The 27467-nt window shown below is 45.2% G+C and overlaps 3 protein-coding genes across 3 annotated transcripts; 1 reads left to right on the top strand and 2 right to left on the bottom strand.

Moving 5' to 3' along the window:
* Window positions 1-495: 495 nt before the first annotated feature.
* cpda (carboxypeptidase D, a) lies at window positions 496-17973 on the bottom strand. Its single transcript, XM_042063678.1, has 21 exons — window positions 17200-17973; window positions 16323-16570; window positions 11335-11477; window positions 11020-11189; window positions 10278-10717; window positions 9854-10045; window positions 9271-9438; window positions 9046-9155; window positions 8815-8917; window positions 8464-8606; window positions 8050-8219; window positions 7182-7487; window positions 5963-6158; window positions 5445-5577; window positions 5084-5230; window positions 4632-4730; window positions 4428-4486; window positions 4170-4301; window positions 3024-3209; window positions 2757-2859; window positions 496-1629 (listed from the first exon to the last, which is right to left on the bottom strand). The coding sequence occupies exons 1-21, from the start codon at window positions 17856-17858 to the stop codon at window positions 1403-1405; spliced, it is 4134 nt and encodes a 1377-aa protein (XP_041919612.1). The 5' UTR covers window positions 17859-17973; the 3' UTR covers window positions 496-1402.
* A 1195-nt stretch (window positions 17974-19168) lies between these two features.
* cryba1a (crystallin, beta A1a) lies at window positions 19169-22080 on the bottom strand. Its single transcript, XM_042063644.1, has 6 exons — window positions 22046-22080; window positions 21443-21509; window positions 21095-21213; window positions 20292-20433; window positions 19950-20092; window positions 19169-19579 (listed from the first exon to the last, which is right to left on the bottom strand). The coding sequence occupies exons 2-6, from the start codon at window positions 21479-21481 to the stop codon at window positions 19432-19434; spliced, it is 591 nt and encodes a 196-aa protein (XP_041919578.1). The 5' UTR covers window positions 21482-21509; window positions 22046-22080; the 3' UTR covers window positions 19169-19431.
* A 1797-nt stretch (window positions 22081-23877) lies between these two features.
* On the top strand, window positions 23878-27277 carry crybb1l3 (crystallin, beta B1, like 3). Its single transcript, XM_042063643.1, has 6 exons — window positions 23878-23951; window positions 24891-24964; window positions 25207-25325; window positions 25592-25724; window positions 25898-26040; window positions 26143-27277. The coding sequence occupies exons 2-6, from the start codon at window positions 24899-24901 to the stop codon at window positions 26309-26311; spliced, it is 630 nt and encodes a 209-aa protein (XP_041919577.1). The 5' UTR covers window positions 23878-23951; window positions 24891-24898; the 3' UTR covers window positions 26312-27277.
* The last annotated feature ends 190 nt before the right edge of the window (window positions 27278-27467 follow it).

Here is a 27467-nt window from a genome sequence, read left to right as displayed (position 1 = left end):
AATGGTCATGTATTTTTGTGCTTGATATATACAGGTATCCTTGCAAGTGTAAATAAAATTTCACAGGAAAGGGGAAATTTATGATCATCATGCTGGTATTGAATGTATTCACTCAAATAGTCATTCGCCTTATTCACCCGGCAGCCAGAACGAGGCTAAAGGGTACACTTGCCATTACACCTAAGTCCAGCAGATGGTGGTGGTACTTGCACTCCGTTTGCAAACTGCCAAAATAAACTCACTAAAGAAGAACAGGCCAGAGAATCCTTCTTCTTTTTCGGTGAGCTTATTTTTGGCAGTTTGCAAACGGAGTGCATAACTACCACCATCTGCTGGGTTGTGGTGTAATGGCAAGAGTACCCTTTAGCCTCGTTCTGGCCGCCAGGTGAATAAGGCGAATTGAGTCTAACTGCAGTGCTCTGAGGCAAGCCAAATTTACACAAACTTTTTCATGTATTGCAAACATAATGTGATAGCCCAAGTGAGTTTGGTGTGCACATACTGATGAACAGACCAAACAGTTATGACTGCGCATCCACAGTGAAAAAAAAAAACCCAAAACAGCAGAATTTGGACAGCAAAAACATCTTGGCTGATACATACTCGTGGAATAGGGAAAATCTATGCTCATGCCATTATCCAAATCACTTCTTACATACAACAGTTTCCCTGATACAAAACCAACGCTATTCTGAATTTAGACATGGCTGAATATTGTGTAAAATTCCTTTCACTGGATCCATAAGCATACATTTATTAAATGAGGCTCGGAAATCAAAGGCCTTGTAAGGTTTTCCTCTTCAGTCACTCAATCCGCATCTGTGCTGCAATCAAGACTCGGCTTAGGGGAACCGGAGTTGACCGTGTTCCATTCAGCGTGAAGGTGTAAGCGCTCTTCCCCACTCTGCTAACTCAACTAGCTAAACACAGAAAGTCGTGCTATCGCACTGGCAGCGGGAAGGCAGCCGGCTGGCATCACTCAAGGCACTGTGTTTCATGAAACAACTTGAAGGGTGCGTTTCTTCAAATGGACGAGCAACTGCATCGACGGGTGCCTACTTGCTGAGGTTGGACTGTCTGGAGAGGGTGAGCAAAGAGGACGGGCGACTGGAAACGGTTGGCGAGTAGTTGCATTTGTTTTTTGATGAGAATGTTTGTGTTTTGCAAGTGACATCAATCGGTTTAAATAAACCCACTGCTGTGGCGTCCCCACTGGCAGTCTGTGTAAGCACTGGGGGACGGTAGGATTGATCATGGCGCCCCTTGCGGTCTCTTCTGGGGTAGGGCCACTGGATTGGGGCAGGATTAGGGGGACTGGGGTGGGTGGATGATGGCCTTTCATTGTTCTAAAGAGTCCCCAACAGGACGGTGCCATGGGAGTAGAGGGATCTAGGGGGGCACGTTAGATTTTGTTGGCATAGAGCGTGTCCTCTTCACTCTCACTGTCGTCCTGGAACTCGTGGCTCAGCAATGACTTCTTGGAGCCCATGGAGGTGAGGTGGATCTCGTCGTCATATTCGTCACGGTGCTGCCGTAACCGGTGGAAACCGTCCTTCTGTCGGTTGGACTTGGCCGAGCAGACGCACCAGATGATGCAGGCCGTGACAATAAGAGCCGTCATGGAGGCAGCTGGAAGACACACAAAGAGTAGGTAACGAACAGCCACGAACATCCGACAGCAACCAACATCTGAAATTGCACTGATTGGCAATAAGCAGCCAGAGATGCTAAGCCGATTGACATGAGGTTCAACATTTAATACTCTTAAAGGAGAATTCCGGTGTGATATTGACCTAAAGTGTATTGAAACATGATACCGAGTGTGAACGTATGTCTCATTGCCCATCTCGGCTTGTCCCCTGCACTCCAAAATCTGGCGTTAGTTAGCCGATGCTACCAACAGCTTTTTCAATAGTGGTGCTTCGGCATCGGGCTAGCCATGCAAATAAATCACTGTTTTACACCCATTTACGAGGCTCAATGTATCTCCACACTTCATTGGTAGACTTCCGAGGGCCCTGACATTTAAAACGAGACATTGAGAACTTTGTATAAATCGTCTTGTAAGTAAACTACCAGTGCGTTTTCAGACAGTATCTTCACGAAGTTTAGCGTTTGCAGCCATCTTGAATTTAGTCACGATAAGTCGAGCAACGAGTAAGAATGAACAGGTATGATAAGGGATCAGATTCCAAAAATAATTCAGTGGAAATGCATGGATTCCAGTTTCTTCCAGTAGCAGCAACTGGAATCCATGCATTTCCACTGAATTATTTGTGGAATCTGATGCCTTATCATACCTGTTCATTCTTACTCGTTGCTCGACTTATCGTGACTAAATTCAAGATGGCTGCAAACGCTAAACTTCGTGAAGATACTGTCTGTAGGCCTATAAATCGTCTTGTAAGTAAACTACCAGTGCTTTTTCAAAGTTCTCAATGTCTCGTTTTAAATGTCAGGGCCCTCGGAAGTCTACCAATGAAGTGTGGAGATACATTGAGCCTCGTAAATGGGTGTAAAACAGTGATTTATTTGCATGGCTAGCCCGATGCCGAAGCACCACTATTGAAAAAGCTGTTGGTAGCATCGGCTAACTAGCGCCAGATTTTGGAGTGCAGGGGACAAGCCGAGATGGGCTATGAGACATACGTTCATACTCGGTATCATGTTTCAATACACTTTAGGTCAATATCACACCGGAATTCTCCTTTAACATGAGAAAGGACAAACCACAGAGGCAAATAATCCCCGTTTACCTGCAGTTGCCACCACAAACTCCCTCGGCAGACCAAATATGTGGTTATCCATGTCAAACTCAATGATGATGAAGCTGGCAGCGTTAAATGAGGACACTAACACCTGAAACAGAGAACACAAACTTATGTAGAAAGCAATATATTATTCTACATTACTAATATACATTAAAGCACTCTCTATATTATCCACAATCTAGTCTTCATTTGGAATGAGGGATTTTGGAAGTGATTTCAGTTGTTGTTAATATAGTCATGCTTTTTGCTTACCTCTTGCCGTTGTTGCTGGTAACCCTCAGCGACTGCCTCGATTCTGTGAGAGCCTGGGGCTAGGAGGGCATGGAAGTAGCCCCCCTCGCCGGTGAACACCCGCACACCGCCATTCAACACAATCATGGCACCCATGATGGGCTTCCCACTTTTGTCTCTGACCACCCCACGCACACCTTTGTGCACCTGAGAGAAGACGACAAGTTTCAGATAACACTCAGTGGCACACTATGAAAGCCAAAATATGAGAGGACCTCTGAATGATTTGAACACTACTTTGAACATGCTCCCAAATACAAAATGATATGGTTGATAATCTGAATATGGTGTGATAAACATGGCATGGTATGGTATGTTGAAGAATTATACAGTAGCTAGGACTGGTCAAGCAATTTATTGGACAAGCGGTATTCTATGAGTGGGGACATCCTGGCACAACCTCACTCTGTCTTCATAAAAGCAGTGACATTCTAGTCGTTAAAGGATATTCCCACCACTGTTCATAGTGCCATAGCCACAAGGACCGCAGGCCAAGTGCCATAGGTGATATCTTTTACCAACCATACTTTCACTCGTCATATTGCATGGTGTACTGATATGACCATTAAGACTGTAACAAAGTTCAACAGCAGGGCTGATTTACAGGAGAATACATCGGTAGTCTAACAATCAGGGTAAGCACCTTATTTCGCAAAGCCTAAACATGAAACCTTCGTGAAATATAATAATCTATACATTTTTGTTTAATCTGCATCCATTGAAGGATAGAAACATTCAGAATTCTGTGCTTTTTTTCAACATCACCATAGCCAAATTGAAACATACGTTGTGTGGTCCAGTTTTCTGTGTGTGGCTAATATATGATGTTGTGGTGTAGTTTTGAAATGAAATGTCAATTTGAGCTTAAAGGTAATTTTGCACTTCTTTTCCCAATTGTCTAACATAGTTATCCAACATAACCACATATTTTGAGGTAAAGTACACAGACATGTATGCGGACAGTGTCAAGCGCCTACCCAGATCATGAAACTACCCACATCTGGGCTGTACTATGTGATTACAACAGAAGAAAAATAACAAAAGGGGAGAAACTGAGGGGGGTAGAGAGGAGGAGGGGGGTAAAAGGTAGGAGAGAGGGATGCTAACCTCCACCAGCATGCTGACAAGTGACTTCCTGTTCTGGGCCCAGAGCGTGGCCAGCTGTTCGGCAGGGGGGAAGAGGCAGCAGTCAGTGTAGACCGTGATCTCAGGGCAGTGGCCGAAGTCCACGCTGAAGTCCTGCAGCGCACAAACACAAAGGCCTCACTCATCCACTCACCTCACACAATGCCCTAGTGCCAGCCTGCCTGGACAGCAGTGATGGATGGGGATGTGGTCATGAGAGCGAGAGGCGGTGGCACATACCTTCATGCTGCCCATGTGGCTGTGTCTCTCTGCGGCCCGTAGAACACCACTGTTCCCTACTGCAGACACATGGAAACAACTGATATCAGTAGGATGCAGCATATGGCATGTGGTAATGCAGCATGTAGTCATATTTAGCAGGACTGAGGTTCTTTTGTAAAATGCCAAAATGTCTGGAAAAAAAAAATGAAAACAAAAACATACTCTGGCTTTCACCACGACATCCGGCGTTACCAATGTGCATTGTGGGGTGGTTCTCAGCGTACACTGATGCCAAATACTTCAGTGTGTCTTCATTTTCAACTGAAGCAAAAAGACAAATTCTGTAAATCTACTTGCATGCACATAAACTGTCATTCACATACTAAGTCATTAAAGGATAATTCCAGTGTGACTGATAATACCAGTGTGAGGCGCCACAACGAAACACTGTGTTGGTAGCATTGACTAACTAGCGCCAGATTTCTGAGTGCAGGGGACAAGCTGAGGTGAGCTATGAGACATATGTTCACACTCGGTATCATGTTTCAACACACTTTAGGTCAATATCTCACCGGAATTCTCCTTTAAGATACATTAAGGCCCACAAAATGTTGCATGCAAAACAATGTAGTGTAGGGACTGCAGCAGTGTAGTGTTGCATGGCTCTCTCTAACCTGGTTGCACAGGTTTATCATAGGGGTATGTAGTCAGGAGCGATCCTCCATCCAGGGCCACTGAGAGAGAGTAGCCCCTCTCCAGAATGAGGTCCATCACAGCACGCGTCTCTGGCTGGGCCTCTACAACACGCTGGGATGCATTTCCTTTCAGGGCAAAGATACATTTAGCATTAGCAGGACAGAGCTACACTGTATGGTCACCATTCAATTTCTATTTCTAGAAACATCTTGGCGAGAGTCAGTCTTTTCTAGTCTTGCAGGTGTGTCTTGCTAGCATGATTAGCAACTCAAGTTTAAAAAGTTTTTTTTCCCCTTTGTAAAACTGGACATTGATCCAAAACATCACTTTGAGACTGACCGAAGAAGTCGGTGTCCAGGTCTTTGCCGTGGGCGTTTGTCATGCCTACGGTGGAGGAGCACTCGGGCCTGGCCTGCTCACGTCCGTCAGGATTGATGGAGGGCAGGATGACTATTCTAGTCTCATTGATGAGCTGCAGGGGAGGAAGAACAGGAAGTAATACAATGCTACAGAGATGCTACGTGAGAGATGCAGAGATGCTGTGTGTGTCACCTTCCCCACAGTATCACAGAAGTGTAATGATATTTTGAGCCTTCTCAACTTGCGGCTTAAAGTAATGATTTACTTTTACGTAGCGAGCTTGCCCCCAAGGCTAACGCTACGCTATTTCATTGTAAATGCACACTCAGGTCTTACTCAAAACTACTCTGATTAACGTCGATTTGGTTTCCAACAAAAGGTTATGCTCAGTATCATCCAAAAATAGACCCTAGGTTGTTCCTAGACCGGAGTTGTCCTTTAATATTTTAATCCTTATGCAGTAAAACACACAGATGGAGTGGAGTGGACTCTCTCACCCTGGTGATGGCTGGGTTCTTGCCATAGTTGATGCACAGGTAGGCTGCAAACTCTAGCAGCAACTCTGTGCCCACTGGAGCGTTACCATGGATACCCGCCACAAAGCGGATTTTGGGCTCAGATGGTTCTGGCACATCAGGGTTGTTGGAGATCTCCAGAGCCCAGATGGTTCTGACCTCCCAACTTTGTCCCAGACTAAAATCAGAGAGCAGAGAGAGCCAATGCATTTACCACAGGAAAACTAGTCACAATATACTGTACATGACGTCAGGTCTAAGCACTGTTAGTGCAGAGTATTTTCACACTGATGACATCCTGAACAAAAAGGGGTGGCTTCTCATCCATGGATCAAGACTAGTACTAGACTAAAAGCTTTTTCTCACCGTAGAGCACCATGGAAGTTCTCTTTTGTTCCAGGATTAGGCTTAATCCATGTATGGGGAACACTGGCCCAAAAACAGCAAAAGCCAAGATGGCAACATAGAGCTACTTAACGTCTCAAATGCAAATACTAAAGGACTTGTTTATACAGGATGTTGCTTCTTTCCTGTGTCAACAACATATGTAATGTGGACATTTCTAACAGATGGGCTGACCTGTTAAATACACCACGTCATTCTCCACAGCCTGGTGACAAACAATATACAACAGCAGGGCACTTGAGCAGCACTTGACTAACCATTCTTTCGTAACCCGGACAAACAACATGTGATAAGGACACATGCAGCCTTAAGGCTCATTATGTGCTGTGACTCAGCCGGTGACAGAGCCGTAAACAGAGAGAGACTATGGTGAAATCAGTTCCACACAAAGCTGAGGCACAGCTGCTAACATAAGGGGTTAGGAGTCCAACGACCTTTGAGAAAAGTACACTTTTAGTTATCTGACTAAAAGCCTGAAGCATTACTCTTACATAAAGATGAAGTCTTTTCCAGTCTGCTTTTGGTTGAAACTAAATCTAAAGAAACATTTTGAACATCAGCATGACTCATCAGCAACAAACGTGCGTGAACAAACGTGTCAGCAGACAAGAAGTGAACAGAAAGGCATCTACATGCCTGAAGGGGAATGCAAATTTTGGCTCTCCCTCAGACACTAAACAATGTCTGTTAATGCCTGAGCTTGCTGCACAGGATTGCTTCTGCAACAATGGACCACAAGTATGCTAACACTAACTACCCAGACTACTGTGATGCTCACATGTCCCTCATCTCATACCTGCGGAGCGAAACTATCTTAGGAAAGTTGAGGTGGAGGCCACGCAGAAACTCAGACAGCTCCTTGTAGTTGCGATAGCGGAACTGGCTCTCAGTGGCTGTGGTCTTAATGAGTTGGTCCAGGCCCGAGCCGATAGACAGCTCCTTGATGAAGCTCTGGAACTCCACCTCGTTGGGGTCCTGCGCGGTCTCGGCGCCACCATTCATCGCTTGGCCCGTCCCTTCTTCCTGCAGCCGTGGCAGGCGGAAGTTCACCTCCTTCGCCCCCCTCTCAGGAACAGTAACCATCACTCTCACTGGGGAGTACCTGCATGTGGAGTGGGTGGAGTGGGATATACTGTGATTGACTGTGACAAAAACACTGCACCATAGTCTAGATTTAACACTAAACACTGATACTAGTCATCTGTGAGTAGGCAATCCATAACCACAGACTAGAAACCAGAGCATGTTGCCTGAAACACTGCAATATTGCCAGAGTATCTATATATTATATATCTATATTATTGTGGAAAGGCTATATGGTGATGGGGAAACATGACAACATATTTATTTGACTATATCATTAAATTTAAGTGCTTGTACTGTTGAACAGTTGAACAGAAGGAAAAGCTGTGAGTGAACAAAACCTGTGTTTGAAGAACTTCATCAAACACAAACACGTGTTCACATGATGTGGGAACAACACCTGAGACAAAACAAACAGTGTGTAACAGGAACTGAGGCAGCTTTAGCTGACACAGCAAAGCGTTCCACTCCGCCTCCACACACTCCTGCAAATCAGCCTCTCCATAAAGCCTCCATTCATTCATCATCAACAAGGAAACCAGCACCCTGTCTCCCTCTCTTCTGCTTGGGTATTCCCTCACCCTTGTGCAGTGGCAGTGATGTTGTAAACTCCAGGAACCAGTAGTCTCCAGTAGTCCCCGGTTTTGTAGGTTCTCACGGGGTGGTCAATGTCCTCCACGGTGATGGTGGCATTCGGGATTCCTGTGCCGTCCTTGAGGTCAAAAACCATCCCCTTCACTCCTTTGTGGACCTGAGAGAGAGAGAGAGAGAGAGAGAGAGAGAGAGAGAGAGAGAGAGAGAGAGAGAGAGAGAGAGAGAGAGAGAGAGAGAGAGAGAGAGAGAGAGAGAGAGAGAGGGGAAAAGAACTTGAGTGGTGGTGGTGGTCGAGCGAGAGAGCGAGAGCGAGAGAGAGAGGAAAGGAACTCGACTGGTGGTGGTCAAAGGAGGGTGAGCCCCAGGCGTGTGTGTGTGTGTGTGTGTGTAGAGCTGCAGACCTGATGCATGTACTGCAGCAGGGCCCGGCGGTTCTGCTCCCAGTAGCCTCGCAGCTCGCTGGCCCGAGGGTACTTGACACAACCCAGCTCGATGGTCACCTCAAAGCAGTTAGTGTTCATGTAGTTCCAGTCCTGCATGCCTCCTAGAGAGAGCCAGACAGTAATGCTGTGGTCTAGTAGGGTGCTTTCTCTGTACAGAAGACTGTGTGCAATCCTTGAAATGCTTGTATGTTCACTTTAGCTTATGCTTGCATGTCAACATTAATCAATCAAGTGTACACTTCTAATGAATGCTTTAATAAACACAGATTATGTGCATGCATGTGGTCTTTAGTTGAGTCTAGTGCTCACCTGGGACATTGTACCACTCTGCTCCGTTGGTGATGCCGTCTTTGAAGTACTCCTCCGGATAAAGCTTCTCACAAGGGTGCCCTTTGTGCATGAGAGGGTTCTCCTACATGAACAAGCGCACACGCAGCAACACACACATGATTGAACACACAGAAAGAATATAATTATACAGTGTAACTGTCTGGTAACCAACCAGCGTTTGTCAACCAGAGGGAAGAATGGTGAACTAACCTGGGAGTAGGCCCGCGACACCATTTGAAAAACCTCATCGTCCGGTGACTTGCTGTATTCAGTGCGTCCCTCTGGGTCGTCATCGTATGGATAGTTCACCACCAGGGACCCTACATGAATAAAGTCCAGGTTTACTACACCGCACTGAGGACCCTCTATTGCTAACTACAACAACAAACAGGCCACTGGATTTCAGTGGGACATGTGGCTCCATGGGTCACTTACCTCCATGAAGGTTGGCAGACAGTACAAACGGGAAACTCCTCAACCAGTTCATCACCGCAATGGTCTCCGGCTGCCTGGGGTCTGTAACGGTGGTGTACTGGTCTGGAAAGTTCCGGTTCAGGTCATAGTTGTGGCTGTTGTTCCGCCCTAAGTACCCACGAACGTCTCCTGCAATGGATTTTTAGGGAGGAAAAATATCTATGACTTATGTTCCTCTTAACAATACACATCAAATCATACCTAATCCTTGTCCTGTTAATAACTCTAAATACAAATGAAATCAATAAAAACAGGGAGAAATCTGTTTGCTCCATACAGCATGGTTAAATATAAAAACATATTTACAACAGCCAGGCTACCACCGGGTGCACAACTGAATCGTTCCATTTGGGTAGCATGTACTGCAACAATTAGCTTCCACAAAAATCAATGGAGCTGGCTTCACCCAACCAGATGCAAGAGTGGGCACATTTGAAAAAAAATAGGCCAGTCTTCCAAAAAATATATTTTCGCTCCGCAAACAGAATGCTTCAGTTGCACGCCTGGTGAAGCCGGGCAGTAAGGTTGCTATGGAGACCCTCACCTTCCCTTCCCCGCTCATAGCCGTCAGGGTTCATGGAAGGCATGATATGGATGCGGGTGGAGTTAACAAGCTGTGTGACCTCGGGGTCAACGCCATAGTTACGGCACAGGTACTCAATGAGGTTGAGCAACAGCTCACGGCCCACCACTTCATTGCCGTGCATGTTGCCGATGTACTTGAACTCAGGTTCACCTGTCAAGGAGAGAGGTATGTGAGCAGTGCACCTGTGCAGCATTCTATGCCATGATTTAGAACAGAAGTTTCTCAATCGGAGATGCCATCAAAGAAAACATTTGTGAACAACCGCCATCATTACATGACAAAGAAGCAGGAGATAATTTTGTACAATTCATCTGTCTACAGTTAACATGGTGGTCGGCTGCTGAGTGACACGGTCAGGAAATGCAGTGTGTTTGGGAAGTACCTGGCTCATGGTCGCCAGGGTTGTCTGTGATCTCCATGACGTGGAGCTCACGGTTCTCCACCGACTTGCCGATGGAGTAGAGGCGCGTGATGGAGGGGTACTCGGTGTTGTACTTGCGCAGGAACAGCGTCATGTCGTCGTAGTGGTGGTGCCTGAAGTCCAGGGGCTGGAGCGGCTCACGCTGGACCGAGGAACCGGTGCCAGACGGGGGGCTTGTCTCACCTGTGGCATCCGAGCCCGAGGTCTCGGCACTGATGGCGTCACTGCCAGTGGGGGAGGAAGGGGCAGGCGTGGTGGTGGTGGTGGTGGCATTAGCGTCAGTTATAGGTACAGAGGTCACGGCACTTGCAGTGTCATCCGACAGGGGCGCCAGCGTGAAGTTGAGCTCTGTGGCCTTATCCTTCACCACCCGTACATTGGTGACGGTCATGGGCGTATATCTAGAATGTGCACATTACTCTGGATAAGTATTGCTTCTCTGTGCTTAGTAGTACAGCAGGTTGAATATAATAATAAACACAAATGTTCCTGTATCTAAATATAAACAAACTTTATGCACTTTATTTAACCAAGAAAGTTGAGAGGGAGAAGTATTATAAAGAGACAGAACTGCCCCCAGCACCATACACAACAAAAACAGCATGACCAATCATATGATGGTATTACTCCAATGCCAGAGCTGCTTCAAAAGGCCTGAGGGAGGAGGGAGGCATTACACAGAGTCTGTGGAAGTAGAACCCACCCAGCAGCAATGGCAGTGATGTTGTAGTCGCCCGGCAGCAGCAGACGGTAATAGTCTCCGAAGCGCCCTGTAGTTATGTTGTGATTGATGCCCACCACGAGAATCTGGACGTCTGGCAGCGCCGCCCCATTCCTGGCCTCCTTCACGTAGCCTCTCACTCCGATGTGGGCCTACAGCAGAGAAACACAGACACAACTATAAAACAAAACCTTGTAAAGTTAAACAATTGAAGACTGCGTATATTCCACTTGATAGCATTATCATAATTTGGTCTAGGAGGACCAGATTATGTGTTTCTGGAGCTGGGGGACTCACCTGCTCCATGTAGGCCAGCAGAGCCTGGCGATTGTTCTCCCATTCACGGGGCAGCTGGGAGGCAAGGGGGTACTTGCAGCAGCTTAACTCCATCGTGACCTCTAGGCAGTTTCCATGGACATAGTTGAAGTCCTGCATGCCCCCTTTGAAGAAATAAAAATGATGTTTTAAACATTATGATCAGTTTATTATGATATGACATTATGACAAATCTTGTCAAGAGCTCTCAATGATACTGATGCAATTCAATGCTGGTGAGATCATGGCAGACTTGTGAATATCTTGACCATGAGCGCAAGAAAGGGGATAAGACCCTGGTTAAATATTTTACAACTCTGAGGGGCGCTGAGGTGCAAGCGGATAACGCACCCCATGATAAGGCACCTTTACATCCGACCGAATCATAGTCATTTCCCGATCCCACCCCATCTCTCTCCTACTCACTTCCTGTCACTCTTCACTGTCTGGTCAGAATAAAGGCAAAAAGTGAAAGGTGAAGAGTGTGGATGAGAGTGGGTGGGGGGCTGTTTGCAGCGGCTTGGTGCCACTGGAGCAAACTGACCAGCTGTGTGTTCTCCTGTAAAAAGCCCAGTGGACCGTTGTCACCGAGGCCCACATGACTGGGGGGATGGAACCTCGTAAAAAAGGGGGGGGGGGGGGGGGGACAGAAACCAGACACTTCTGAAAGAGAAGCCACCCTGTTTTTTTGGAAAGTAATCCAGGTCCTAAAGTAGCACAGATACAAACACACGCAAGAGTAATGTCCCATAAAGAGTGGGTCAAGTCAGTTCAGCTCATGTCGTCAGTTCACCAAAGGTGAGAACAACAGTTAGCCTTCCAAATTGGGACTTGGAAGGAGCTGATTAACAGATTACGTAAGCCACACCGCAAAGACCAAGCACGGAGACCAACAGGAAGTTTTCTACTTACTCACAAACCCGTTAACCTCGGACTTGTTTAATCTGAAAACTGCTGGGCAATTTCACAACCGTTGACAACCACACAGGGGAATTACTTTCAGGAACTTGATCACTTTTCTTCACACATAACACACAGGTCATCACAAGCACTTTGGCGACCAGTGATGGCAGTGAATGGGGAATAGGATGCATGCTGCGCACGGGGCCATGAGCCGTGAGCGGTAATCACTTGAGGGGGGGCGGGGGGGGGGGGGGGGCAGATAAAAACGCGATTACGATTAAGGCTTGGGCTAATCCCACCGGGTCTATGCATACACTCACCCTTCCCTTGCACAAAAGCGACAGGAAACAGCAACAGCAGCATCAGAGGGCAGAGAGCAGCACACCACACAAAGAAAGAAAGAACTAAAGAAAGAAAGAAAGAACGAAAGAAAAAAAAAAAAGAACGAAAGGAAGGAAGAACGTATAAAAGGAAGATACAAACGGTCAGGAGGAGGATCACGGCTCTTATTTGCAGTTGCTAAGTGGCTTGGTGAACTGTATCCACTTAGCATCTTGCTGTTGTGGTTATGTAGTTCCTTTCCAGAGAACTATTGAGCAATGGTGGTGATTTTGCATTTAAATCATCTTGAAAAACACATGACGCACTATCCAACAAAGGTACTTTCACATAATTTATTTTAACATTGGCTCCATAAGATGCAACAGAGGAGTTGTCTGTGAGAGATGACCAAGTCAAACTTAAACAAAGGCCTAGACAGAATGAGCTCACCACCTTCCCCCTCCAGCTGAGTTTCAAGTTTACATGAGGGTGCGTGGCAAAATGCTATCTCCTAAATCAACAACAGATGCAACACACTGGATGTTGATTCATCATCAGCAGATAAACATGCCTCCGCCTCAGGTCTCATGCTGGGATGGGGAGCGGACAGAATAATAGAGTTTAGTCGGCCGATGCCAGGCTGCCCCCCCCACCCCCAATACATCCCTAGCCACACCCCTCCACACACAGGCCCAGAGCCATGAGCAAACAGAGTCAACAGAGACAAAGCCGACCCCACCCGAACATATCCGCAACCACGGTCAGCCTCCGCCTCAGTGCCAGCAGCCCTGCACAACAATACACCCTGGAGGTCTGAAGCCCAAGACACACACACACACACACACACACACACGACAATTGGTGCCTGGGTAATCACATGAGAGCACTCCCCGGTGCTCTGTCTGAACTGTGTACATGCCAGACATAAATCACAATTCACCCAACATGCACTACACCTGCACAGTAGAGCTAATCATGTGTCATCACTGATGTATGACGTGTATGCTTCTAAAATATCCATCAAACTTCTCAATAGAATACTGCAAATGTGTCACCACACCAAAACCAGTAGATGTGAAGAAATGAATCACAATTCACTCAACATTCACGACACCTGTAGAGTGGCTAAGCATTTGTAATTGTCAGGCCATAAATATGATGTGGTGCATCATGTACGCTGGAAACAGTCCTATGCTATGTTTGTTTATTGGGGGAAATTATCTGGATGTTTCAATACACAGCAGGCTTCTGCTATGCAAGTCATTCCATGTACCTGGCCCTGCATGGATATGATTATACCTATGCAGTGTGGGTTTGTGTGTGTGTGTGTGTGTGTGTGTGCAAACACTACTCTGCAAAGCAAACTACTAGACACATTCAAAAGCTGAGTAAAGAGTGCCATGCCATCTCCCCATTTAAATCAGCCGTCATGTGGCCTTACACTGAACAGCCTGATAAGTGGCCAGAGGGGAAAACTCACATCTCCCATGCAAAACTTTCCCTTATCAATCACATGAGTTGTAGAGTGTCCTTTCATTTAAGACTGAGGTGTGGTTGTGATCAGCCATTTGCATTGGGATAAACACAATTCAACATAGGCAGAATTATGTCAATAGACATCAAAGCCTGTAATCCACATCCGTATTTAATGTAATAATTATTTTAAAAGGATGTGACGGCAGTTTGAGCATTAACCTTTGCACAAAAGCATCTGACAAATACCATAACCTACTAACCTAGTTTGTAGTCTGTTAACGGCAGTTTGAGCATTAACCTTTGCACAAAAGCATCTGACAAATACCATAACCTACTAACCTAGTTTGTAGTCTGTTAACAAGGCTATGTCAATTTCAGACCCACCATACTGGAGATCCTATGCACACCCTTGTGTGATTCATTAAAACAAGTTTGACTCTGCAGCCATCTCCCTCCTCTCCTTTAAATCTCTATTGGGTTCAAAAATGAGCAGTGGCCCACTGACCCGAAGCAAGTTGATTGCCCCATCACTGGCCTGGTGTGGGCAACTGTCATTTTTTCCACCAATCACCATTACAAACATGAAGTACTGGGGAATTTTTTTTTTGTTGGGACACTGATTAGAGCGCCTCACTGGTCTTACAAGGGTTGTTTTTACTTTCAAGGAGTAAAACCACCTTGTCTACAAGCAATTTCTTGTTTTCCTTGTACAACCACAATTACATTGCGTTTCAGAGAAATGGACCCAGTCTCATGATTTGTTTCAATTCATAGATGGCTGTAGGCCGGCTTAACATTGCATGCACGGCTGGGTATTAATCTGCCTCCGCTGGTTAAAAACATCTACTGCCGTCTTCACCTTTGTTGTGCACCTTTGCTCTGCAGTCAGAAAAATCAACACTATATTTGTAAAATAAAATCTTTTGAACAGTGTGTGCAAGTGGCACATCTATCAACAACAAAGAATAAAAGGAAGATTAATATCCCCTCACAATGGCGAGGGCCTCTTGAGAGCCCGGAATATGACTCATTATGATGGCGTATAGTCTGGCATCGGGCAGTCTTCAAAGGCTCTCTTTCTGATACATTGACTGCAAGGTCCCAAATTTAGCCTCGGTTTGTAACAAGTCTGCCACCTCTAACTGCAACATCAGTCTTCATTTAACACTGCCTACAGCACATTGGACAATGGATGTAAACAGGGCCGACACACACCATTGTTTGGGGACAGTGATGCTTGAGCGCCTGTGCACAACTGTTGCCAAAAACAACCCTCTGGGTGACAACATGAACCTTTCCAAATAACTAATTTGGCTAAAGGGCTAGGAGCATGAACACAAAACAAAAGGAGAATCTCAAGCAGGATGTGATTTACAAGAGGCCCTGTTTTCACAGCAAACGAGAGCCTTTGTCATGGTGTCATTTGCTATCTGATTTACTCTAATCTGTGAATCAGTAGCAACATATGGACACTTGCTTAACGTGAGGCTGAATTCCTGCCCAAACACCTGGACAACCACCTCGCTTCACAATCTCTTATGCACACTCATGCACGCGCACACACACGGTGCCGAGATCAGATTGTGAGCTGATGGAAAGCAGAGTTTCCGGTTTCATGACACGACACAGCATGGTGGAAAACCTCAGGGTACACACTCTAGATCAGGTTCCTGTCTGGCATGGATGCTTCTCCATCTGACCAGGGAGGAGCGGTGAAACACAAGGAAGACAGAGAGTAAGTTTGTTGAAGAAAAACAGATAGAACCTGAAACCGGAACTGCTTCTGAACAATACGAGATGGATAAGCGAGCTTGTCTTGGATGTCGAGATGGATAAGTGAGCTTGCCTCGGATGCCTGGGTTGGTGTTTTACCATATGGTCTTAAAGTATGGTCTTACAGCTGAGGTCCAGGGTGACATGATGACCTTTTACATGTACCATAGTAGTAGAGAAAACAATATTGATCACACAACCCCAAGTTGCTGAGCATCATACATAGGCTTCAATACATATGGTTAAATCAGGTTACACATATTTTATGTGTAAAAGTCTACCTTCAAAATAATCTCTGGTTCTTAGGTTTAATGAATGAGGCCTGCAGCAAACTTGACACCGTCAATTATCAAGGAATGTATGGCAAAATCCTTTGAGAAAAGGCTGAAATACAAACCCAATGCAGGCTTTGTCACTATAGTAACTGAGAGCTAGTATAGAAGCGTACTCTTTAGTCACACTGTGAGATGGAGAGATCCATTGAACACCTTTCTTACCAGATATATCATACCACGCAGCACCGTTCGTGATGCCGTCTTTGAAGCGCTCGGTGGGGTCGTCCGGACAGTTGGGTTCGCCTTTGTCCATGGCAGGGTTGTTGGTCGCATAGACCCGAGCCAGGTGCCTGAAGAGAGCGTCGTCTGATGACCGACTATAGTGCCCCTTATTCGGATGGGAGGCGGAGTCATCAAATGGGTAGCTGGCCACTACTGTGCCACCATGGAGATTCCCAGAAAGGACAAACCTATGAATGAGATGCACAATTATTATGTCGAGATGTAGCCTACTGACATGAGGATGTCAATGTCTTAGGCCAAAATATTGAGCATCACAGGATGGTTATATGTACATACATATAAACATATTAGTCACAGCCAACTTGAATTGTTAGGCCTACTTGATAGTCTTTGACGTGTGTAGCAAGGCAAATTAATAGATAGAATTAATAAAAGTATTTGTGCACTGAAGGTCCACACATGTACAAAGATGTTGAGAATTTCAACACCCTTTTGAGAGCAAGACCCAAAAGAAATAAACAAACAAGACATATCTCTATCCTTGTTTATCCGCTATAGTATAGGCCTACCTCCTGATGTCTGATCTCATGATTAGCCTAATACAGTTTATAGGACACATAAACTAGGCATATGCTTTCATATTAGAGGTTTGTCTATTCAGACTCAGCAGAAACTATTTTGATGAACTGAACTCTTTGTGATAGCCCCTAGGCTACATGTCATGTAATGCAATGTTAAATATGAGTGAAAAACACTTGATTAAACTACTACTTAAACTACCAACACTAGACCTACTCTTTGGTGCAATGCCACCTTTAAATAACTAAAAGAGAGAAATGGCTACATAGTACATTACTTGTTATCTAAGATCCATTTTATCACAGCGTTGACTTCTGGTATTTCATCTTTCTGGACATGTATGTCATCGAACTGGTCTGGAAAACTTCTGTTGAGGTCATGATTGTGGGCATTCTCACGACCACCGGCGTCACCGGCGCAGTCTCCCTCCACAGACTTCTCAAAGCCATCTGGATTCATACTTGGCATAATGTAAATATCCGTGCTGTTGATCAACTCAGTCACCCGCGGATCAGAGCCATATTGGTCAAGTAAATATTCCACCAGATACACTAAAACCTGTCTAGAAATAGTTTCATCTCCGTGCATGTTTCCCACGTATTTGACTTTAGGTTTCCCGGGGAGATCGGCATTAGGATCCTTTGTGATTCGCATGACCCAAAGCTCTCGCTTCATCACAGACTGGCCAATGCTGGATAGATTGGCAAGATGAGGATATTTCATCGCCAGAGATTTTAGCCGTCGGGTAAGATCATCATAGTTGTAATATCTGCTGTATGATTCCCCCTCATCTGGCGTACTGCCTTTCAGAACCCTCGGCGTAGCAACAGCAGTGACGGGGTTGAGCGAGGTGATGGAAACAACAAGAAAGAGAGCATAAAGTGAAATGCATAGTCCCGTATGAAAACGTAGCTGCGCTTCTTTTAATCGCGCCATGTCCCTCCTTGAGAATCTTCTTCCTTAACCATCCAACTTTCTAGAAATGTGAAAATTGATACGCCTAAAATAGAAATGTCGCTACCTTCTCTTTGCCTAACGCCTTCCTTCTATTTTCGACTTATAACTTCCTGTTAACCTTTCCATGGGAGGAGTTTGATCCACTGACCAATAACAATCAGCTACTCGGTTCGCCTTACATATGAGTGGTTTGATAAGATGTCACTATTCTGAGGGCGGTGCTTGCTATTTAAGGTCGTTATGGTCGTGACGTGTGAACTGTTTTACCTGATAGATGTGAACAATCAAGTGAGCATGCAAGATGGTGTTCTCACAGCCACGGCTCATAATTTAGCAGATTATGCCTAGGCTATGCCTTAAAACAAAGTTAGCTTTCATAATGGGCAAATCTACTCCAAATAATCTCCAATGCAAAAAAGTATATTGCTTATCAGTGTGAAGACAGGCTCACACAATCAAAACAAATCATAAGACCATACAAATAGGCTAAGGGTAGCCTAAAGTAAGTTTCAGGATTTTGAATGACCATACTTTATCTCAACCAGTGTATCTATAGCCTAGGCTACATATTATAACATTTTAAATTAGCCACAATTTTGATGGTAGGCCTAATCATCCTGTGACAGCCAGGCCTTAGAGACTGTAATTTTACTGTCTACAGTCATGATACTCATGGTTGCTATTTGCAAAGCCTTGTGTGTATGAGTAGGTTTACTCCATTTTGTCCCCCTCTCCTGCAGATGTGCTAAATTCGCAGACATAGGCTACAGTTGGACATTCATCAAGGGATTCCAGTGGGTTTCTTCACTCTAACCCCCCAACCCCCATACACACACCCCACCCCTACACACACACGCCTCCCACCACACACATACAGCCTACTGACAATTCAGTTTATAAACTTGTCACTACTCATGTCTCTTCACTCATGGCTGCAATATCTGTTCTGTCCTGCAAGAGGCAGTGTGTAAATGGTTAACACACGTGTGCCTGCCAGCAATGTGGCAATTTGGTGGTGTTTGATACAGCAGCATCTGCCAAGTCTTTCAAAATACTGAAATGGACTGTGTGCATATAACAAGGGAAGTTGTGGTTTTGACCAGCATTATCACTTCTCAGAAACTCAATATGCACATTCATGCAAACATGCACACACTCTTACAAATGCACTGACACACACACACACACACACACACACACACACACACACACACACACACACACGTGCGCGCATACACAGACACGTACACAGTGGAGTGGTTTACATGCTCATACTGTTTATTGATCACTTTTGCACATCTTGCACAGTGACGGCGTTAAGGAGCAAAGACTGAGTTGCATCACAAGCCCGACACAGATCATTTCTGCTGGGCTGCTTTTCTCTTGCATGGTGGAAATAAAAGTGCTGTAAACTCAAGTTGGATAGCACCAGGTCGTCAGCCTGTGATCTTTGAGTTCTAACAAGCTGGGATTGGAATGCTAGGGTGTAAGAGGCAGAAAAAGCACAGGGGGAGAGGAGGAGGAGGAGAGAAGATGAAGACGGCTATCCCTCTCACTGCTGGATCCTGCGCAGAGACTGGATCTGGAAAGTCTGAGCGTGGGAGCCCCACTCTCTGTAGTGTTTGTACTCGCCGCCATGGCGATCACACTCCATGATGTACTGGTAACCACGGTATCCAGGGTACTGGTAGCAGACCCAGCTGAGGAAGGGGAAAATGAGCAGAATGAATGAGCCAGTAGCAAGGTCATATGAATAACACGCCTGACACAACTATATATTGTATGTTGTCTATATATTGTCAGGCCTGGTAGTTAAATCATTGATCTGAACCTAATTCCTTGTCAGTACTGCTTGGCCAAATACACCTGATTTGAAGGCCAGTATGAACAAGCCTTCAGTCACAATCATGAATGCACATTCAGTGGAAATTCTCATTTGGTATTTTAATGCAAATTTCCCTTAAAAAAATATATTAGTAGGTAAAGATATGTGACCCACTTTCAGTGTTTTTTTTTTTTTACAAATATTTTTCTGAGGACACAGAACAGAAGATGCATAGGCCTACTTACGCTCCACCCTGGATCTGCATGGATCCGATCTCATTATTGGGCCAGCCCATAGCCTGAAGAGAGGGGTAGTCATCGTTCATCTCCCACTGGCGGCCGATGAAGTTCTCTCCTTCAAAGACAACGATCTTGGACTCTTTGTGGTTCTGCTCAGGTGATAGAGAGACAAGAGATGCTTTGGCAGATAGTTCTGTTTCAGACAAGAAACCTCTCTGTGGTAGGCTACACAGAATTAGCCGGGCTTGTTGTTGTATATAAAAAAACTCATTAAAAACAGAAGCTCCTTGGTTTATCTTGGCTCTTTTTTCCCTTTAGTATCAAATCGTCAAAAGGGGACAAACTCACAGCAGAGCAGATTGGGCGGAAGGACATCAGCCTCTCAATGTGGTAGGCATTGCTTCCACTCCAGGATTCCCAGCGAGGATAGTCACCCCTTTCCAAGACAAACTGTTGCCCACAGAAACTGGAATGCTCATAGCCCGCCCAGCTACAGATACAGACAGATGCAGATATACCAGAATATGTACAAAACACTGAGGAGAATTATTTCAATTATTTTTTTATATTCAACTTGAATGTACAGTAACCTCCTGTGTGAGGTGGCTTTTTCAAGCAACAGGTACACAAGTAGGACATTATGTGTCCTGTTCTAACAGATGTTTCTTCCTCACCATATCTTACACTGTGGTCTACTCTCTTTTGACTAAATGTACTTCTACAGTCAGTTGCTAATTAGGGTATAAAACAGTTTATGTGTTTAATTGTTGCAGTATGCTGTATTCAACCAATGTACTTTTACACTCTTAAAATGAATGTGTTGTCCCATTCTGGACACAGCGATGTGTTAAAAAACAACGCAAGTTGTGTTGTTTTCAATGCAAGTTGTGTTATTTTCAACACATATTGTGTAACAAATAAAAAAAGGAAACAGCACAAACTGTGTTGTCCCTATCTGGCCACAGAGATGTGTTAAAAATAACGCAAGTTGTGTTGTTTTCAACACATTGGTTTTAAGAGTGTACAGTCCATTACGAATTAGGGTATAAAACAGTGTATGTGTTTAATTATTGCAATATGCTAACCGTAATGTTTCTGGCTGGGAATAGTGTGCTTGTGCAAAAGTAGTATAGAGAAACCTTCTGACTCACGCTCCACACTCCACCTTCAGAGAGCGGATGTTGTCATAGCCACACTCCATAATGTTCTGGCAGGACGCGGTGAACTCCATGCGCTTTCCTTGGAAGTTCTCCTGGTCATATACTGTGATCTGAACACATGGGCACACATACATTAGGTGCATATGGAGTGATCATGTGTGACAGAGCATACAAACATGCAAAGAAAACTCAACACTTGTTGACGTCAGGGTAGTTGTATGTGATGGCATGCAGACTGATGCAAGGAAAATGCAAGGAAATCCTCTTGCCAAGGTCATGTTGTTAGTGTGCGTGGTTCCTGTTTTGTCTGTGTCGATAAATGCACAAATGCTGACTCACCTTCCATGGTCCCATTGGCATGGGATTAGTTTGAGCCATGCTGTCCGATTTCTCAGTGTTGATTGACCTGCACATCAGACACATCAATATACGTACACATACAGACATGCAAAAACACGAGATGCATGAATATAGAAATATGATAAAGCATAAACTGTGCACGTGTTTATATGTATGCTACTTCAAAAAGCACAAACCATCACATAATGATTATGACAAAAATGCTACAATTGCAATTGCAACTATGAACAAACTAAACTGCTCACTCAAATCAGATCTTTAAGTGCATGCCAAATTTGATTTAATTTAGATATAATTTGATATACAAATGTTATTTTCAAAGTATGTCATTGTAAGCAAAAGGTATATAGATACATGAGCTGTGGACATCAGTCCAAAACTAAGACAGAGCTATTGTCTGTGAGGATGCAGTGAGATGTTTAGAGTGAGAGTTGTGTTTTGTTGAGGAGGAGGAGGAGGAGCAAAAGAAGCCTCCCGTGTATTGTTTATCACGCTTCGGTCCCCAAAGATTTCTATGCGTCAGCAAAATGCTAAATGGAAAATGTCAGCAATGGCTAAAAACAACTGAGGTGGAGGGCTTACCTGACCTACCCAAAAATAGCTGTGTGCATTCGGGGGGCTCCACACAACGGTCTCTTGACCCCCGGGACATGGGTCTATTTATACATGGCCTGGCTGAATGGTGTCCAGCACCACAGGCCCGGCAGGAGTCAGCACATTGCGACCAGCGGCATTGTTTCAGGCTGAGCCGCTGGCTTTAGTCCCCCTGCACAAAGCGAGCAGCCGTGTGGCACTGAGAGTGGAGGGCACGGTGCCCATTGCCAGGGTGGCATAAGTCTGGATCCCATGACGACTGCCACCATACATGCTTGAGTAGGAGGGTAGAAATGGCATGTAATGATGAGAAGAGGAAAAGGATGGTGGTGTGTTGTGTCAGACTTGTTTTCATCACAGCATGGGGCAGATGCAGTTTATGGTTAAAAGCAGCCAGCATATTCAACAGAGAGAGTATCCTACTAAGCGGTTGACCTGTTCTAATGTTTGTCCAAGCTAATAATGGAGCCTCATTCAAATCATGCCAACAAGCTAGCCTTGAGCGAGTAGTCGAAGCACATGCAAGCCCCCTCTCACCAAAACCTTGCAATCACCCTGTGACATCCACCTCAACTGACCCCTCTCTGTCTGTCTCTCTCCCATTCTTACACGTGTGGCCGGCCCGCCCACACACACATGCATGCGCTCATACGCTCATACACACGTACATGCACGCCCGGTCGCCATCCATGCTCGGCCCACTCCTTTTCACGCTATGCAAAGCATCCTATTCATGCCCTGAGACAAGGCCATTGTGAGTCAGGCTGAATGAGGCGATGTGAGGGGTGGGCCCAGAGGGACACCTATTCAAGACTCAGGGCCAGTATGGGCTATGAAATATGCCTACTATGAATACTAATCATTCTTGTTAATGGGTGATAATAAGTCTTTGGGTGCAGCTAACTAACCACACACTGGCAAATTATTATTAATATCCCATACTGTGATACACATATACTTTCCCACCAGTCCACGAGCAGGTGAACATGTCCCTCACCACACTTGCTTACTCCTGACTTAGACAGCAGGGTAAGAAATGAGCAAAATAGCAAAATAATCAGTTCAGAAGCTCAGAAGAGGGCCAAATTGTCATGCTCTGGCGCACTGGACACTGGCCCTTCGGAGCGACTATTAGGCTATGTGATTGAGGCCGGGCAGAGGGAACAAAACCCAGTGGTGCGCTGGCTGGGCGGTGGATACAATACTGGCAGCGCGCAAAACAATAACAGTGATATTTCCTGCACAAAAGAGGGGATGGTGAGGAACCTCCTGAGGTCAGCAAATCGCCCACCCAGCCACAAATTGGGAAGAGAGAGGGACAGAGAAGGGGACAGAGAGAGGGATAGAGAGATGGACAGAAAGAGGGACAAAGAGGGGGATATAGAGGGGGACAGGGAAAGAGATAGAGAGAAAGAGTGGCAGAGAAGTGGGGTGGGGCAGGGACAGAATGGATGGACATAGAAAATAAAGAAGAAGAAAGGGATGGAAGACAGGAAGACAGGGATGAAGAAAAGGGATGGAATGAGAGGAAGAGAAAGAGAGAGAGAGAGAGTGAGAGAACAAACAGAGCTTTACTGCTGATAGTGATACATGCACAGTGGAGGCCTGGGAACAAAGCAGTGCGCCGAGTCAGCAGTGCTGTGGGGATGAGCCCCACTCACCACGCCCCCCTCCCTCCCTCCCTTCTCCCCTCCCCTCCCCTCAACAGCACAACCCTCCCATCCAATGGCGCTGGGGGGGGAGCCAGGGCCGCAGGCAAAAGCCTCAGGATATATATGTATATATATAACCCCCGCGCTGGCCTAGGGTGCGCACTTCACTTGGGCCTCGCCCTCCTCTGCCTCCAGTCCTCCTCTTACATTCCAGTCCTCTGTACCTGACTACAGCGTGTTCGGTGAGACTTGTGCTCGGGGGGCTTTTTTCACGCGAGGGAGAGGGCGGGGGAATCGGATCGTGAGGTTGCCAGGGGAGCCAGGGACCGCCAAAAAGGAACGCCTCCCTTGCTAAACTTTGACTGGATATGAAGTTGTCACTGCTCAGGGGGGAAACCTGAGGAGGAATGAAATGTCACCACATTTTAAACTGGGACCAGTGGCGAGAGTTACTGTGGAGAGATACTGTGATGTTTGTGGTCCACAGCAACTTGCAAATAGGACCTGCCATGACTGACAGGCCATCTTGTTGTTTGCAATGGTCGCTGTAAAGCTGTTATGGTGCTATTTTCAGCATGATTTGGACTGATATTTGGCTGATGTTCTGAATTATGTACAGAACTAAACAACAGTCCAGGAGAGGCTAAGAGAGAGTAATTTGTTTTCTGTGTAGGAAGGTGCATAGTGATGGAGAAGCAGTCGATAGCAGTAGCCTACTACCATCCTCATTTTTCTGTAGTCATATTGATGTTTGCATTTTAAATATTCGATTGAACTGCAAGATAGGCGTAATTCACTGATATGTTAAGTGATTGTAAATTTTACATGATGGTCACCCTTCACTTACTGTTTGAATTCTAATGGACATTATGTCAGTTTTCAGGCCACACTCTCCCAATGCTGCAAATAAATCGGTCATTCATGGGCTTTCAAATGCAGTTTTCATCACAGTAGAGTCAAAAGGAAACTTCTGGATTTTTCAACCTGGGCCCTATTTCTAGGTCCACGTTTTTAGTACAAAAGACAAAAATGATATTTTGAACCTGAAAAAATCCCAAAAAGAGTCCAGGTTAAATACTTTTGAAGTGATATGAGTAAATGAGAGTTAGCTGTATTACTATTATTTTTCTCTCTGTAACTTTGCTCTCTCTCACGGTTCCCTTCTCTCTATTTGGCTACAGCTTCAGCCATGTCTCACTCCGCTGTCCAGGGAAGCATCGGGAGCCACTCTGCCATGGGGTTCCGCTCCCACAAAGTAGGTCAACTGTGTCCCCACAAACAGGCATATACTGTACAGACATGTACACATACACACATACACACACTTACACACGCACACACACAACCACACCACACTTATAATATTGCACAGCATTGATTATTATTACTCTCATATCTGGATCACTAGTGCACTTTGAATGAAGAAACCGTTGGGCAATGAGAGAACAGGAAACTGTAGAAGAATGCCAGTTGTGACGTTGGTATCTCCATTCACAGATTTACCTCTACGAGTTTGAGAATTTCCAAGGCCGCAGGATGGAGCTGACTAACGAGAACCGTAACCTGTGTGAGAAAGGCTTCGACAGAATCGGCTCCATCAGAGTGGAGTGTGGCCCGTAAGTCTTTACCAGTATCATCCCAGAGAACCGCAGTGAATATTCTATTTTATATAGGACACATTGGATCACTGACCAATGTCAGGATTCCCCCTGGTACCATTCATTACATCAGCTGCACTGAGAGGAATTGGCATTGTAGAGTTATCAAGAGCAATATACTATGTAAAAATGTACTTTTTTTTGTTTTAGTAAGTGACCAGTTAGATTTCTTTATCATTGTATGGGGAAGAGGCTGTATTTTGATGGGGCCTTGTCTCTTGCAGTTGGGTGGGCTATGAGCAGCAGAACCTGACTGGTGAGATGTTCATGCTGGAGAAAGGGGAGTATCCCCGCTGGGACACCTGGTCCAACAGCTACAGGTGTGATCGCCTCATGTCCATCAGACCCGTCCGCATGGTGAGTACAGCGCAATGGCCATCTATCTTGAAGGATGATCAAAATACCATCTGGTAATATTAAACATGAATAATCGCAAGAAAATATATTTTAGATTGACAGTATCTAAACATTATCCAAAAGGGTCGATTTCCTAGTCAGTAACACTGTTACTGATATTCTTCTCATTGCAGGACACTCAGGATCATAAGATCTGCCTGTTTGAGTGCATGAACTTTGAGGGACGCAAAATGGAGGTCTGTGATGAGGACATCCCCAGCCTGTGGTCTTACGGCTTCCAGGATAGAGTTGCCAGCATCCAGGTCCTCGGTGGAACGTAAGCCCTCCCCCCTTGTTTTATTATCATTGTCATAATCAGCATTGCATGACAAAAGACCCTTTTTAACCCAGTCAGCTGTTCTGATTGATCTTTGTGCAGGTGGGTTGGATACCAGTACCCTGGTTATCGTGGCTACCAGTACGTGTTTGAGTGTGGACCCTTCAAGCACTGGAATGAGTGGGGCGCACACCACCCCCAGATTCAGTCGATACGCAGAGTGAGGGACATGCAGACACACCGCCGCGGCTGTTTCGAGATGAACCCATAGGAGGGACAGTGGTTGCACGCAACTGGACAGAGGGACAAGGCCCTGTAGGAGGTGACCCCCTCCCCCCCCTCAGGAAGACCTCCAGTCTTCTCAAGAGTTCCAATCATCTGGGAGCTGTTACTTTTTTTTTCTAAAAGTGCCCTCTATCACTTTCACCAGTTCTATATTAAAGGGATTTTGGGAATCAGTCAAAACACTGCCATAGCAGTATGGTGGTAGTAACTGACAAATACTGGAAGACTTAGAAAATACTGGTAATAGTGATGGAATGAAAATGAAAATGTTCTTTATTGCAACCCTATACTTATATTATTGGACACAGATTTGATATTTCCCACCATATTACAACTCTTTTAACCAAGAACAGTAGATCTTTAGTTTTGTTTATGACTTTGTTCATATTACAGCACCCCCTTTTCTTTAAACTTTTATACACCTTTTTTCTCTTTTACATTTCTTAACTATATTCTAATTTGTTTGATTATATCAATTAAGTGAAAGGCTTTTCCATGCATTTATGTCATAAGGGTTTTGGCCCATTTTCGAGCCAATGTAAATCTTCTCAAAGCAGGCCTCACCGCCCTGACAGATCACTGTAGTGAGCACAATCACCCAAAAGAGGGCACTGTTCTGCCGCCCTGTTTTCAGATGTGGCCCAGATTTACCCCAAGGTCACATTTGCCACTTTAGAAACCCCTAAATGAGAAATTACCATGAGAAGTTTGCACTCATCGGATGGGCTCCACCAGGTTCGTGTAGAGCTCGCAAACTCGTAATGATCTCATATGTCTGCAGCTGGGGATATCTGTAAATGACACTTTCAGTGGAGGGGTCGCCGGATGGTGGAGTGCGTGTTTTCCGTGGACAGACTTTACACTCCCCTGTGACTGGCTGATCCTGCGGTCATGTTACACTGTATCTTTCTCAGGGATGCTGGCATCTGGAAAGCAACTTTCCTAAATGATAATAAAGATTTCAAACCTTAAAAATGAAAAGGTCACATACTGTTCCCACTGTTTACAGTATATTTGTTGTCTACAAGTTGGATGTTTCAATTTCTGTAGATACCCCGCGAAAATATTTATTTTTTCTCCAAGGTCTTCATCAGTAGCCTATATGGTTTAAAATTATAGAAGTCCTTTCCATTGGTTCTGCC

This window comes from Alosa sapidissima, chromosome 15, assembly GCF_018492685.1.
Source record: "Alosa sapidissima isolate fAloSap1 chromosome 15, fAloSap1.pri, whole genome shotgun sequence".
NCBI lineage: Eukaryota > Metazoa > Chordata > Actinopteri > Clupeiformes > Clupeidae > Alosa > Alosa sapidissima.
The sequence above is the reverse complement of the archived record's forward strand: the minus strand, read 5'-3'. Positions and strand labels throughout refer to the sequence as shown.

What these genes read in the sequence shown, in the direction of transcription:
- cryba1a (XM_042063644.1), bottom strand. Translation starts at nt 21,481, where the DNA reads ATGGCTCAAACTAATCCCATGCCAATGGGACCATGGAAG. An exon ending in CTGAAGGTGGAGTGTGGAGC is followed by an intron (nt 20,434 to 21,094) that starts GTGAGTCAGAAG and finishes CTGTATCTGTAG; the next exon opens with CTGGGCGGGCTATGAGCATT. An exon ending in TCCGCCCAATCTGCTCTGCT is followed by an intron (nt 20,093 to 20,291) that starts GTGAGTTTGTCC and finishes TCACCTGAGCAG; the next exon opens with AACCACAAAGAGTCCAAGAT.
- cpda (XM_042063678.1), bottom strand. Translation starts at nt 17,858, where the DNA reads ATGGCGCGATTAAAAGAAGCGCAGCTACGTTTTCATACGGGACTATGC. An exon ending in AAATGGATCTTAGATAACAA is followed by an intron (nt 16,571 to 17,199) that starts GTAATGTACTAT and finishes TCTCATTCATAG; the next exon opens with GTTTGTCCTTTCTGGGAATC. An exon ending in TGTCGCGGGCCTACTCCCAG is followed by an intron (nt 8,918 to 9,045) that starts GTTAGTTCACCA and finishes TTGTTCATGTAG; the next exon opens with GAGAACCCTCTCATGCACAA.
- crybb1l3 (XM_042063643.1), top strand. Translation starts at nt 24,899, where the DNA reads ATGTCTCACTCCGCTGTCCAGGGAAGCATCGGGAGCCACTCTGCCATG. An exon ending in ATCAGAGTGGAGTGTGGCCC is followed by an intron (nt 25,326 to 25,591) that starts GTAAGTCTTTAC and finishes TGTCTCTTGCAG; the next exon opens with TTGGGTGGGCTATGAGCAGC. An exon ending in ATCCAGGTCCTCGGTGGAAC is followed by an intron (nt 26,041 to 26,142) that starts GTAAGCCCTCCC and finishes ATCTTTGTGCAG; the next exon opens with GTGGGTTGGATACCAGTACC.